We start from the raw sequence: 14,151 nt of genomic DNA on the forward strand, positions 1-14,151 counted from the left end.
AGTAAAGAACCGCACATGTGCGATAGGCTTAAGATTGATTTAAAGTAAAACAATGAGACTCACTCATTATGGGACTGCGCCTTTAACTCTGTTCAAAGTGTTGAACTGGAGAAATGTTGCTTTTTTTTTGGTCCAGGACACCTTAAGCAGTTTCCCTTTAAAAGTGAAATCGCTCAGCAAACGCAGCTATCATAGGAAGGAGGTGACGTGCAGACAGCCAATAGGTACCCGGGAGGGCGGCGGCGGCGGCGGTACGTCCAGATAGAAAAGGCGCGGAGTCCGCGCTGCTCCGACCCGTCAATCAAAGAGAGAAAGAAAACGCTTTGCAAGTCGGTGGCGTTAAAGGATTACACTAAATGCAGAGCGAACTCCTCCTCCCCAATTACTCACACAAGGTTGCGCTTTGCAGAAGAGTAACTTAGTAAAAACAACAAGCCTTCAAGTCTGCAGCTTTTTTTTTTGCATGGAGATCAGACATTGCAAAAAAACAAACCCAGTATTTTTTTTAATGTGATCAACTAACGGCAACACATCTTGATGGGAGCTGTTTAAAGAGAGCGGACTTCTCCCCCCTCCCCCCTTTAAAAAAAGGTTTCAAGTGACGTGATTATTTTTATTTTCTTGCGCTTTTTAAGAACGGAGCCGTGGTTTGACCTCGCTTGTCTTTTCAAAATCCAAACCATTGAGGGAAGACATTGTGAGAACTGTGGCTAAATGCATGGGCTAGGTCTGCGTCTTATGGAAGTTCTGGGTCCGAAATCTGAACAAGACACGTGTAATTTCCGTCAGTCAGCGATGCTTTTCCACGGAATCTCGGGGGGTGAAATGCAGGGAGTTATGGAGGAGATGGAAAGACGATCCAAGAACGAGCCAGGAATCAGCTCGGGGGTAGACATGGGGGAGAGAGAAACGGTAGGCAACAGAGCTTTAACAAAAAATCTATAGAGGACTGCACTGAGATTGGGCAATTGTTATTTAAAATCATTTTATGCATCTACGCTTCACGAAGTAAGTTCTGTGTTTTCATTCCTATTTCTTTAATTAATTGATAGCATAATAACTGAAGAATATAAATGAAAATGACTAATGTTACAAGGAAATAACTAACAGTCGGTTTGGAGTCTCATTTGGAGTGTGTATCAGATTTGCTTGATTAAATTAGGCATTAATTAGATTTTAAATGATGTACACGGATGATCCAGCAACTTTAGAGATTTCTAACGAATTTTTCTTTGTCTTAAGAAAACTCAATATATGAGCAAATCCGATTGGTGTGAACCAACTTTATTTTAAAATTGCTTTCCCAAACCAAAACAGAAACTTTAATTAAAAAGAAACACGGAAATACGACTCCGTGTTTCCCTTTGAATTTGGTGAAGACTTATTTATCAAAAGCGATGAAAGCTTTTGGTATATTATAACTGAAGAAGATCGGGATATTTTAGAAGCTGTTTATGTGAATATATATTGTTTGTGTTCCAGGTTTCAAAAGAAAGAAATAAAAATCTGATTTAACTTCGTAAATCCTATCAAATTGAGCCCATTTGGAAGCAGTCTGAACACAATCCATTTGACAAGTCAACTCTCAGAATGCGGTTTCAAATGATTCGCAGGGTTTAACAGAGTACACATACTTGATTCGGTTTCATTTCGGACAGGTTTATTTCACACTGCCGCCGTCTACATTGCTAAAGAATTGCCCGTAATGGGCTAGTTCAGTCGCTTGCATTGACTTCAGGATGAGTATAGGTCAGGAAAGGCCTGTCTCATAAATAATAACACATGGCATAAAGCCGCGACTTTAAACTTGACAGTTATTACAAGGCAACATGATTAATCGTTTGGAAAAGGAACCGGAATCTATGTATACGTGAAATACTTTGGATATGGATTTGGTTGTAGGGATATCCTGCACCTCCGTGTTGTTGAGGTGATTTTAAACTGCAGTTATCATCATGATGAAAGTCTTTGTGTATGTTGGAGCAGATAGACCTCAGTTACCGGTGTTGGTCCTCTTACTGTGTGTGAGAAATTCAATGTCATGGTATTTCAAGGACTGGCGTGAGTAAATGTGCGATTCTCGCAATACGGCCAAGTGCGAGAATGAAACGAATATTTGTAATTATGCTGAATAACATAATTAGCCGTTAAGTTAACTAGTAACTACACAATAGGGAACACAACTTCTCCGAGAATATATCCCTGAAACTTCTTTTAAAGACGGTGAGCGTATCATTTGCAAAACAAAATCATTGCATTGGAATGTAGACGGCATGACCCACACTTTGTATCCCTTTGAAAAATTATCTGATACATGGTTGGTTTAACGGTTGGTGTGTGAGCTCTGTCCCCCGATGATAAGTTGTAACTCAATCTCTGGTGCGTTGCAAAGTGGGTGCTGATGGGGTGTATCCTGCTGGTGTTTTTGCAGACTATGCCGTCCATTAGTAACGAGAGACCGGCTCTGTGTGCAGGCTGTGGGGGGAAGATCTCAGATCGTTATTATCTACTGGCTGTGGACAAACAGTGGCACATGCGCTGTCTCAAGTGCTGTGAATGCAAACTGGCCCTGGAATCCGAACTGACCTGCTTCGCTAAGGATGGCAGCATCTATTGCAAAGAGGATTACTACAGGTACCTAAATATGTTTTAAAAAAAACAGACAAAATGTCAACTGTACCCGGCAGCAAAACAGAGGCCCAATATTTTGCATGCAGTCAACAAGACAATATATTTAAAATTTCACAACAAGTACATTGAGTAGTTGATCCTGATACACAAACAAGTAACGATACACATTTACCGGCTCTCTTGTCTGCACCCGGGTACATCTACTAATGACTTTTTTAAAACAAGAAGAATAAGCAACCATATTTACTACCCATTGAAACCGAAGCAAGTGGGAGCGTTGTTTTTAAATGGCAGAATGGGTTGGAATAGTTAATGTGGAGACCTTTCTTTAAATATTTTGTATAATGAGATATCAAGGTTTAAGATTTATTCACTATAGAGTCCTACCACAACGCTCAAGAGTATAAACGCGAGTGGATTAACTATCTCTGGGAGAAATAATTCCGAAAACATCATGCAGACAGACACCCAGATAAATTGCGAAATTGCTCGTAATCCGTTCCTGAAGGGCTTAATTTTTATTTTTACATGAAAACATTAGCATTTAAAAAGTTGAACCCAGGCTCTAAAACAAAGCAAAATGGGGTTCTGTTCGTATTCCAAGAAGGTTTAATTGCGTTAGATGAAATATAAAGCCGTCAATTAAGATTCGTGTGGTGAAATGAACAACACCCCAGTCAAGAAAAGTCTGTAAGAATAAACTGGCAGAACACAGGGCACATTCTCAGTGCATGAGGACGACAATGAGAGAACCGTAGCTGTTTAAACAGGAACCAACCTGCGGGTAGCTGGTTGTAATTGTGTTGGAGTGTTTACAACAACAAATGGACAATCATCTATTACTGACCTATTAGCTGAATTTAACTTGGAGCGGATACTGAATTTAACTTGGAGCGCTGTTTTGATTTGCTCGAATGGTTCATACTATAGCTTTTTTCAGATATTGATACTGGACAAGTAAAGACAAAAAATTCAAGCTCCTTAAACTGGGAGCCGAACATTCAGGGCGAGTTGAGCACCAGTTGCTGTTGGCCATACTGTATTTTCTTATAAGAAACTTTCCGTATTTTCATTGTAAGCCATTTTTAAAAAAAACTGAATGCTCCCCTCCCGCATTAATAGGAGATAATCAGGAAAGCAGGGCCTTTCTAGAGTCGAAATACATATGTGTTTATGGATGACAATATTGAAAAAGAATAATTCTAATTAACAAAATCCGCATTCAATGCCAATTCGGTGAACTCTTACAACCAGCTGATAGCGGTTAAAAGGTTGGGGGGCCATATCCTGGAGATATCGAAAAGCACGGTCGGGTTGTCCCGTGCCATAATTCCGCTGAAACCTCTTTCATTTGCATAGTTCATTTAAACGGTTAATATTTTAATGATGCTGTTTTGCACCGAGCGTAATGTTTTATGCATGATCTTCCAATTAAAGAACCGCGCCACGAAATTTAAAGCAACTCGCCAAATGCGAACCTGGTGTAGATTTCAGGAGCACATGCTCTTTTATCGCAGACACAGGACTAGCCAAACACATTTGACATGTTATATGAGACAGAAAAAAATGCAGTGTTTACATACATTTTGTGCAAAATAGACATGGATCACACGGATGTGTTTCTGTTGATCTTATAACGACGAAAATTAACAGTAATGCTATTAAACTATTCCAATATTTAGAGATAAAACTTACAGTTTGTGGATTATTATTAAGCATTCGGAGTTTTCCCAATGTTTAGCTTTAAAACCAACTTGATTTTTTTTAAAAGCCTACTTGCTTCGTTATTATTTAATGGTTAATGAGAGTGGAACTGCATTCCAAAAGTTCAGGCATTACAATCCGGACTTTGATTTTCCAATGGACCCTATCAAGTATTTCTACCTTGAACTCTACAGAGGAGCAATTTATTATCAAAATAAAACGAAATAAACGTATTTTAGCGGTAGAATTGGGGTTCTTTTCTTAAAATCCCATAATCAATGCATAAACAAAGGAAGACGGGTTAAGATTCAGAAGGCGCAGCAGGAACAGCTTTTAGTAACAGCATCTATCAGCATCCAACAGCACTTAGAGATGGTCACAACTGCCCCACACAAGGATGACAATCGCCCCTCGCAATGATATTGAGATTGACATTTTCTGAGACAAATCTCGTCAGTTTCACGGTTCATTTCGGGGGGAACAGTATATTATCGCTGTGTAAGTCACAGCTGGTAAAAAAAATTCTCCCAGCACCGCGGACAGGAACTGGCTTTAGCGACCACAAGTTGCTGGGTGGACTACCTGAGCTGTTGCTGTTTGGGTGGGTTGTGGGGGGGGGGTGGGGGGGGGGGGTGCAGGTGGATCTACCAAACCATCCTAAATGCATTCCCAAGACAACCTGTTTATTACACACTCCACACGGCGACGGAACACTCAGAGCGACACTAGAAACATGCTCGACTCTAACTGATTCGGCAAAAAGGTACCAGAATGTTTGAATATTTGTCCCTTTTCTCCATCATCCCTCCCCCCGAACCCCCCACCGCAGGAGATTCTCCGTGCAGAGGTGCGCCAGATGTCACCTGGGCATCTCAGCATCAGAAATGGTGATGAGGGCGAGAGACTTGGTCTATCACTTGAACTGTTTCACGTGTACAACCTGCAACAAGATGCTGGCAACCGGGGACCACTTTGGCATGAAGGACAGCCTGGTGTACTGCAGGATTCACTTCGAGACTCTGATTCAGGGGGAATTTCAGGCTCACTTCAATCACACAGACGTGGGCACCAAGAGCGGCACTGCCATGGGCCTCCCATTCTACAACGGCATGGGCACTGTGCAGAAAGGACGGCCCCGTAAGAGGAAGAGCCCAGGACCGGCGGCTGACCTGACAGCTTACAACACAGGTAGGACCTTCTCAACTCCCACCTTGACAGCCGCCTCGGCCAGGGGCTGGCTGCTGAGGGTGGGAACTGCTTGCTGTTTGTGCTAAGGTGGTGTCTGAGTGAGCAATCCCCATCCCTGGGATAGGACAGCAAACATCAGGCAGCGGCGGAACACGGTGCTGCCTTTAGCTGGATGTCCACATGACAAATTAACAACACTGGTTCATTACTATCTTCCTGTGCTTGAACCTCCCGGCTGTGGCTCCCAGTTAGTGACAAACAGAAGCACAGTGTTTCTGGACGTGATTAAAGCCCGTCTCCCGATCCCAGCTACAAGGGCACTGTATCAGTGGGAAGCCTCTGGCGTCCTCCCAATGAAGGGTCTACCCCACCCCGCTTCACCCCCCACCCCTCTCCCCATTTCCCTCTCCCCCACCCCTATCATCCCACCCCTCTTCCCCCTCCCCATCCCCTTTCTCCTCTCCCCTCTCCCCATCCCCATCCCCTCTCCCCATCCCCTCTCCCCATCCTCTCTCCCCATCCCCTCTCCCCCTCCCCATCCCTTTTCTCCTCTCCCCTCTCCCCATCCCCTCCCTCCTCTCCCCATCCCCTCACTCCTCTCCCCATCCCTTCTCCCCATCCCCTTTCTCCTCTCTCCTCTCCCCATCCCCTCTCCCCATCCCCTCTCGCCCATCCCCTCCCGCCCATCCCCGCTCCCCCTCCCCATCCCATCCCCTCTCCCCATCTCCTTTCTCCTCTCTCCTCTCTCCTCTCCCCTTCCCCTCTCCCCCACCCCCTCTCCCCTCTCCTCCCATAGTGGGTTCCAACCTCCGACTCCCAGCAACACCTCTTGCATGTCTTGTTTAATCGGGCATTTGTACAGCGCCGCTTCTTAAAGAAACACCGGTGCAGGCGGCAACTCTCCAGTAAAGGGAAATGTAATGCTTGGGGAGTTCTTGCTGCTGGCAAGGGGCGCTTTGGGAATGCAGCCTGTTTGTGTCACGTGAAGGGTAAATGCTTCAAAACTGATTCAACCAAAAAAAAACAGGGGCGGACGTATTTATTTGAACTTTATTTGGAAGTGTTGCTGGGCCGAGCTGATAGTGAAGCGAATAAAATACTTTTTCCCTGCCCCCACTTCAGCCTCTCAGACTGTAGGCGGAGGTTGGTGTGAATTGTGCCTCATACACGGTATTCACGTTTGAATAATAGGCAGGCTCGATTCTTTGTGGTGGGAACTATTTACGTATCTGAATTTATTTTAAGACAGTCTGAAAAGCAGCCGAACCCAGTGCATGCGGAAAGTTACACAGGGTCTGTTTTCCTCCAATGCTGCTTGAGAAATGTTTCTGTGGGAGCCCTGAAATGTAAACACGGTTACGTGTCTCTCACCACCTCCTCCCCCCCCCCCCCCCCACACACACACACACACCTTGCTGATTATTTAAACACGGGTGAGAGATAGTTGTGGAAAATATTGCGCGTCCAAAATCCCTCAGCGTCTCTCTCTCTCTCTCTCTCTCCCCCATTGTAACCTGGATGCCCAGAATTGTCCGTTCTGACAGGGAGGGCAATCGCTGGAGATGGCAGGTGTTAGAAGTTGGAGGAAAGGGAGCTTTGTACGCACACAGACAAAGTGCACCCCCACCATCCCCAAAAGAGTCCGGTATGGTTGATGTGTTTAGTTTTGTGACGCTCTTATGAGAAGCCCATCTGAGCGATTTGACACTTCCTCCTCCCCTCACCTCCCTCCCTGTGTGTTTTGTAGGCGGTGCTGGGGTATCTTTATTTAGAGTTACATGTGTGTCTTCAGTCCTGGGAACCAGGGCAACCTTATAGAAAAGGGTTAGGCCAAACAGAAAGGGCTGACCTTTTGAATCGACTCCTTTTTGGAGCTTTACAATGGGAACACTTCCTCCTCCCTCCCTCCTTCTTATTCTCTGCCCCAATAATTAAATGTTCCAGAAAATTCACAGGGCTGCTTAGAAACCTCAAAAAAAAAGAGGGGGTGCCGCCCATCGGGTATTTTGATCATATTTTGTGGCAGGTTCCAAATTTGAGTGGAACATTGCTAGTTCAATGCCCTTCTGAACGTACTATTGACATCACATATATACAGGCCCCCTGAAATCGACAGGTATCGGTGTGAAATGGAAAGGCACATGTTGCACTCAGTGGGAATGGGCAGTAACATACACATCAGTTTCTACGTTGACATAATCATTAGAAGTCTGTCCACATTCTAACCCGATTGAGTGGAAAAGTCTTGCAATCATGACCTCAGATCCTTTCATAACCCCAAACGCCGCCGAATTCCCCTTCAAAGAGTTTACTCGCAACTTTTACCAATGTTAAGCTTTTAGTCTTTAGAGAATTGGGACTGAGGGGGGTCCTGGCCAGGGTTTAGATGGAGATGGAGGCTGACAAGTGGAAAACAGCGCAGATGGATGCCGGAACATCAAACGCCTCCTTTGCCAATGTTCTTCTTTTAGACTTTAATTTTTTTTTGGCCCATCATGGGGAGGGGGGAGCGGTGGGGGAAGGGAGTTGTTTTTTTCCCCTGGCGGCCTTCCGAGAGGCCTGTAGTGTTTCTGGGTCAGTAAATCAATGGGTGAAACCTTGTGGAACAAGCATCTCGCTCACAACTAAATACCTGTACAAAACTGCAGCGGATTCCTAACAAATACACACAAAAAAAACCCGGCCAGTTCCTAAAGAGCATCAGATTGGCCCTTCATTCTTTGCTACGATTAGAAATCATCTCTTATAAGCTGCCCTTTCTCTTTAATAGCACGTCATCCTATAAACGAACCTGCACCCACACGCTGACCATTTCCTGGAATTTCTAATCAATTGATCCGAAATCTCCGAGCCACTGGTGAATTATCAAGTACTTAATTTGTGCCGAATATTGAAAACCCGTTAAAAAAGCAAGCCGAATTACTGCTCATCTAAACTCTTTCATCACTAACCATTGGGGAAAGATTAGTGATATAGAGAACGCAAGTTGCATGAACTATTAGAAAATCCACAATCTTGGTTAATACTTCTTTTTTCGTTGACAGCCTGTTCGCTGTGAAAATCATTAATACTCACTTGGTGAAACTAACAACGTGGCACACGAATCCGTGCTTCCCCACGTTGGAATGCTGGCACAAGTTATTTTGCAGTCAATGAACTGTGCGTCTGACCGACCTCTCCAATGACTGCTTTTAGGCAAAGCTCAGAATCACACAACACCAGGTTAAAGTCCAACAGGCTTATTTCGAAGCACTAGCTTTCGAAGCGCTGCTCCTTCGTCAGGTGGTTGTGGAGTACAGGACACAGAATTTATAGCAAAAAAAATTAGTGTCATACAGTAACCTGGATTGTTAAATATGTCACCGTTTGCTCAATATATCACTGTATGACACTGTAATCTTTTGCTATAAATTCTGTGTGCTACGATCTTATACTCCACAACCACCTGATGAAAGAGCAGCGCTTCGAAAGCTAGTGCTTCAAAATAAACCTGTTGGGACTATAACCTGATGTTGTGTGATTTCCTTTTAATTTGTCAGCTCAGTTGGCTGGATTGTTGGTTTACAGAGCAGTGTGATACCAACAACATGGATTCAATTGCCAGCACTGGTTTGAGGTTACCATGATGGACTCTCCTTCTCAATCTCTTCCCCCATCGGAGGTCTGAGTGCCCTCAGGTTAAATCACCACCAGTCGCTTGTCTCTAATAAGATAGCAGCCCCTATGGTCTGGTAAGACTATGGCGATACAACAACCAACACCGGCTCCTCCACATCATGCATTTTAGGTGTTTAGCTCCCGGTGTTCTCCCTTCGTTGAAAAAGGCGCCTGTTTCTGATCCATCCACACCGAGAACGCCTCTAGGCTGGTGTGTAAAAACGCCATTTAAAATTAGCTCCGTGGTTCTAGATAATCTTTTACTGACTTTTTTTTGTAAAATTATCCTTTCATAGTTTTAAGCTTTTTTGTTTTCTTAACGTCTTTGCTAACAGTAAAACTGAAAGCAGCGGTTTTCTCTCGACTTGTCAATGTATTCATGCTTAACTCATTACTTAATTCACCTCTTCCCATTTACAGGCTTCAATTATGCTAATTAGAATCTATTGCCTAATAATTACATATTTCCATCGCTAAACACCTTGTTGGTACACACAAAAAAACGGGGCATTGCAATTCTGAAAAGAGAGAGAAAAAAAGCACCAGTTGTTCCTTTAACTAACGAGAAAATTTCAGTGAAGGTGGTTGAACTGATAAACAGAAGCAAGATTCATGAGCCTAATGTCCTCAATAGCGACACTGGTTGCATTTAATATTTACCGAATAGAAACTTTTCTAAGAAAAGGGTTGACAACATTAAATGTAAGTAATTACGATAAAATATTCAGAAAAAGAGAACAAATTACCCTTGTAGTTGCTGACATGAGTGTTACTTTCCACATTTCATTGAAACCCTTCCTATTTCTCTCGTTACATTATGCGCGCGATTTATTAACCCCTGTTATCCAAGTCCCAGATGAGAGCTATCGCCGACCATTGGTTTTAATTGCGGAAAAGTGATCGGAAGTGAGAAATAAATTTGGGTCAAGGGGAAAGTGCCCATTTTCTGCACCTCCCCTTCCACTCTCCTGCAAATAAAACATTTAGCCACATTCGATTCGCCTTTGCTATTTAACCCTTAAAGTTGCTAGCATCACAGCGCTTTCCCTGTGTAATAAACCTTTGATTTATCCCCAGTTTGTAACTGTGGGATTGGCCAGTCCACTGATGAGGTGCCAACACTGAACGAATCTTATCCTCGAAATAGGACGTATAACCTTTCCCCTCTCTTCAATCGGGTTCTATCAGGTTAGGATAAGTCCGGAAAATCTGAAGCCTCGTCATGCGACATAACCATTCCTGTTTTTTTTAAGAAAAAGCTGGCTGGAACACTGCAGCGTCAGATCAATTGCAAAACGAGTTTTTGAATGCAAGACTGAATTTCAAAAAGATATAAATGAGATTTATGATTTGGAGATGCCGGTGATGTACAGGGGTGATCAAAGTTAAAAATCATGCAACACCAGGTTATAGTCCAACAGGTTTATTTGGAAGCTAGTGCTTCCAAATAAACCTGTTGGACTATAACCTGGTGTTGTGTGATTTTTAACTAAGTAATATTTACATTGATATATCCTTCTGTACTGGAGCGAATTAAACAGGAGATTACAGAGTATAGCAATTTGAACTTGCAGCATTGTTGATGGTTGTTTGAAAGGGCAAAACGAGAAAGCTTTTAAAACTAATAGATATCCCAGTGTTTTCCATAATTTTGGAGCTTTAATTGTATATTGACTGTTAGTATGTGGAGTCAATAATGCAATAGAAAAAGCTGTGGATTAGTGTAATTAATGTATTCATGTATTTCAGTGTTGTTGCTTGCTTACGGGAGCTCTTAACCCTTTGAACCTTTCTAATTGAAAGGAAACTCCCTGATCACAGCGGTCCAAACACCTCCACTTGCTTTTTAACAGCAGGTTGTAAATTGCAGGATCATTATGTGGTGAACCGTGGTTAATTTTTAAATGCGCGATCGATAATTGAACAGCAACTAGTTTTATACTGAGCCACATCAAATGTAGAGCAATTCCCCAAAGTAGGGTCGTGAGAATCTGATAAGCAGCGTTTATGAACTGTACAAAGGGACATTAATATTCATTTTTTTAATCTGCCCATATCTCACAATTGCCACGGAGTCTTCAATGTCTTTTCTTCGTTGATGATCCTAATGAAAAAAGTAGTTGAACCCACCGGCCCTGGAACACTGTCTCCCCCTTGAGGTTTCTAAAGTACTATTTCTGCTGGTCCCACAGCACAATCGACAGTTGCTCAAACACTAAGAATTTAGGCGCAAAATGCCATTTTCAAAATTGATTTCAACAAAATAAACTTCCGGTAGTTTTCTGAACACTGGATAAATCAAACAAAGCTGTGAATAGTTTTCGCCCTGTGTTGGAAACAACTCAGGATGTGAAATAAAGTTTTTTTGTGATAATTTAACAAGTTGTTGCGAACTGAATATTGTCACTGGGAATAACATAAACTATAAATACACCAGAAAAGGCCTTTTCTATCAAAACAGATTGCAACACTTTTCCATAGCCTGGCCTGAACATTTAACAATGAAAGGCAACATCATTTCTTTTTGAGAAGATTTGGCACTTTTTGAATATGGGGAAATAATTATAAGTAGGGAACTCTACAACTTGTGGCTTTGAGAGTAGCTCTCGGCAGTAATATCAGAAGCCAGAACACTAAAAGTTTGATGATCCTGACATTTGCTCATAATACAGATCTCTCCAACATTAGCCAACATAAAGGAATCATTTCAGCACGAAGTTAATGCTGTTAAACATTGTGAAAAATATGAAAACAACTGTCTACAGCTTTCTGTTCATTTTGAAATAATGTGATGCTATTATTTGATTAGTTAATTATAAATAGAACAATTCTACAGTGAATAGCAGAATAAGTGCACCACTTCTCCTTTAGAACCATTCATCCTGAGGAATGGTCTTCAGAGCTGTGTCAGTTTATGTATTCTCGAGTCCAATGAAATCCGTCATTGGGCCATATGTGAGGCCTTTTGCTTTGTTTAAAGACATTTTTATAAAGTCATTGCTTGCCAACGAAATGGATGCCAGAAATTGTGAATAATCTCGCATGTCCACCACTTTTGATGAGTCACAGCCACTTTCTTAAAGCTGCAGTGCCCTAAGTTGGCAAGATATCACTGAGTAAAAAATGAGGTCTGCAGATGCTGGAGATCACAGCTGCAAATGTGTTGCTGGTCAAAGCACAGCAGGTTAGGCAGCATCTCAGGAATAGAGAATTCGACGTTTCGAGCATAAGCCCTTCATCAGGAATAAGAGAGAGAGAGCCAAGCCGGCTGAGATAAAAGGTAGGGAGGAGGGACTAGGGGGAGGGGCGATGGAGGTGGGATAGGTGGAAGGAGGTCAAGGTGAGGGTGATAGGCCGGAGTGGGGTGGGGGCGGAGAGGTCAGGAAGAGGATTGCAGGTTAGGAGGGCGGTGCTGAGTTGAGGGAACCGACTGAGACAAGGTGGGGGGAGGGGAAATGAGGAAGCTGGAGAAATCTGAATTCATACCTTGTGGTTGGAGGGTTCCCAGGCGGAAGATGAGGCGCTCCTCCTCCAGCCGTCGTGTAGTTGTGTTCTGCCGGTGGAGGAGTCCAAGGACCTGCATGTCCTCGGTGGAGTGGGAGGGGGAGTTAAAGTGTTGAGCCACGGGGTGATTGGGTTGGTTGGTTCGGGCGACTAAAACATCAGTGAGCATTGCTACAAATTAGAAATGTTGGTTTGAGCTCTTGCTTACCCGAGTTTCAGATCTTCATGGTTCTGCATGTTGGCAAAACAGAGTTAACTTTTGATTCAAATTTACTCTTCGGAGTTCCCAAGAAGAGTAATTTTATTTAAAACATAACTCTGTTTCTCTCTCTACAGATGCTGCCAGTCCTGCTGAGCTTTTCCAGCACTATCTGTTTGTATTATGGATTAAAAAATGGCCAGACAGTAAACTCGAGAACAGCTCAGTACTTGCAATACTTTTTATTATCTTACAGCTTAGAGTCATGACTCAGACCAAACAAGATTGCTATGAGTTATAGTCATAGTCATAGAGACGTACAGCATGGAAACAGACCCTTTGGTCTAACCTGTCCATGCTGACCAGATATCCCAACCCAATCTAGTCCCTGCCAGAAATTCATAGTATTATAACACAGGTCTGATCAGAAGAGTTAGGTCTATTTTTCTGATTCATTGGCGTTCATTTCTAAGAGACGAGGTTCTGGTTTTTATCAGAAACACAATGATGATGAGTGAGATTCAATGTCATGATAAGACAAACCAAGATGTGCTGAGACTAACTGCCTAGAGAAAAAAACAGAAATTCTGTTTCTCAATAGTTTGCTTTCCTTAGTTCTGAATGATTTGTTGTACAAACAATACAAAGCTGTTGTCAGACTACAGTTTGAATATTGTGAACAGTTTTGGGATCCTTATCTAAGGAAAGATGTATTGGCATTGGTGGCAGTCCAGAGAAGGTTTCACTAGGTGATCCTGGGTATGGAAAGTTTTCTTATAAGGAAAGGTTGAATATGTCATTCCTGTACTCATTGGAGTATAGACAAGTGAGATAAAATCTTATTGAAGCATGGAAGATTCTTAGGTATTTTCACAGGGTAGATGTGGAGATGTTGTTTCCCTTTTTGGGAGATTCAAGGACCAGAGGGTATCTTCTCAGGGCAAGGGATCACCTACTTAAGACAGAAATGAAGAAGCAGTTACTTTTTTATCTTGGAAAAAAAACCAAACTGTGGATTTTTTTTTACCACAGCGAGCTGTTGAAGATATCTTGTGAAGTATATTTAAGGCTGAGGTAAACAAAATTTTAATTAGTAAGGAAATCAAGGGTCATAGGGATAAGGCAAGAAAGTGGAGTTAAGGATTGTCAGATCACGCATCATTTCATTGAATGACATGGACTAAGTGGCTTACTTCCACTCCCATATCTTATAGCCTTATTATAGGAATATATAATGGTAATTCAACCACAAGAAATAGTCAGTTTGT

At 42.6% G+C, this 14,151-nt stretch overlaps 1 protein-coding gene across 4 annotated transcripts in view; it reads left to right on the forward strand.

Annotated features, from left to right (window-relative positions):
* Window positions 1–780: 780 nt before the first annotated feature.
* Window positions 781–14,151, forward strand: part of LOC132825685 (LIM/homeobox protein Lhx2) — a 28,692-nt gene continuing 15,321 nt past the window's right edge. For 2 of the 4 annotated variants that reach the window (XM_060841068.1, XM_060841070.1), the window contains exons 1-3: window positions 781–912; window positions 2,432–2,634; window positions 5,165–5,523. In XM_060841068.1, coding sequence (XP_060697051.1) covers window positions 796–912; window positions 2,432–2,634; window positions 5,165–5,523 — 679 coding nt within the window. In that variant the 5' untranslated portion in view covers window positions 781–795. Of the gene's footprint in view, window positions 1,009–2,431; window positions 2,635–5,164; window positions 5,524–14,151 lie in introns of all 4 variants that reach the window. The other 2 variants (XM_060841069.1, XM_060841071.1) reach the window with 2 other exon arrangements.

The sequence above is a fragment of the Hemiscyllium ocellatum genome, chromosome 21 (genome assembly GCF_020745735.1).
Source record: "Hemiscyllium ocellatum isolate sHemOce1 chromosome 21, sHemOce1.pat.X.cur, whole genome shotgun sequence".
Classification (NCBI taxonomy): domain Eukaryota; kingdom Metazoa; phylum Chordata; class Chondrichthyes; order Orectolobiformes; family Hemiscylliidae; genus Hemiscyllium; species Hemiscyllium ocellatum.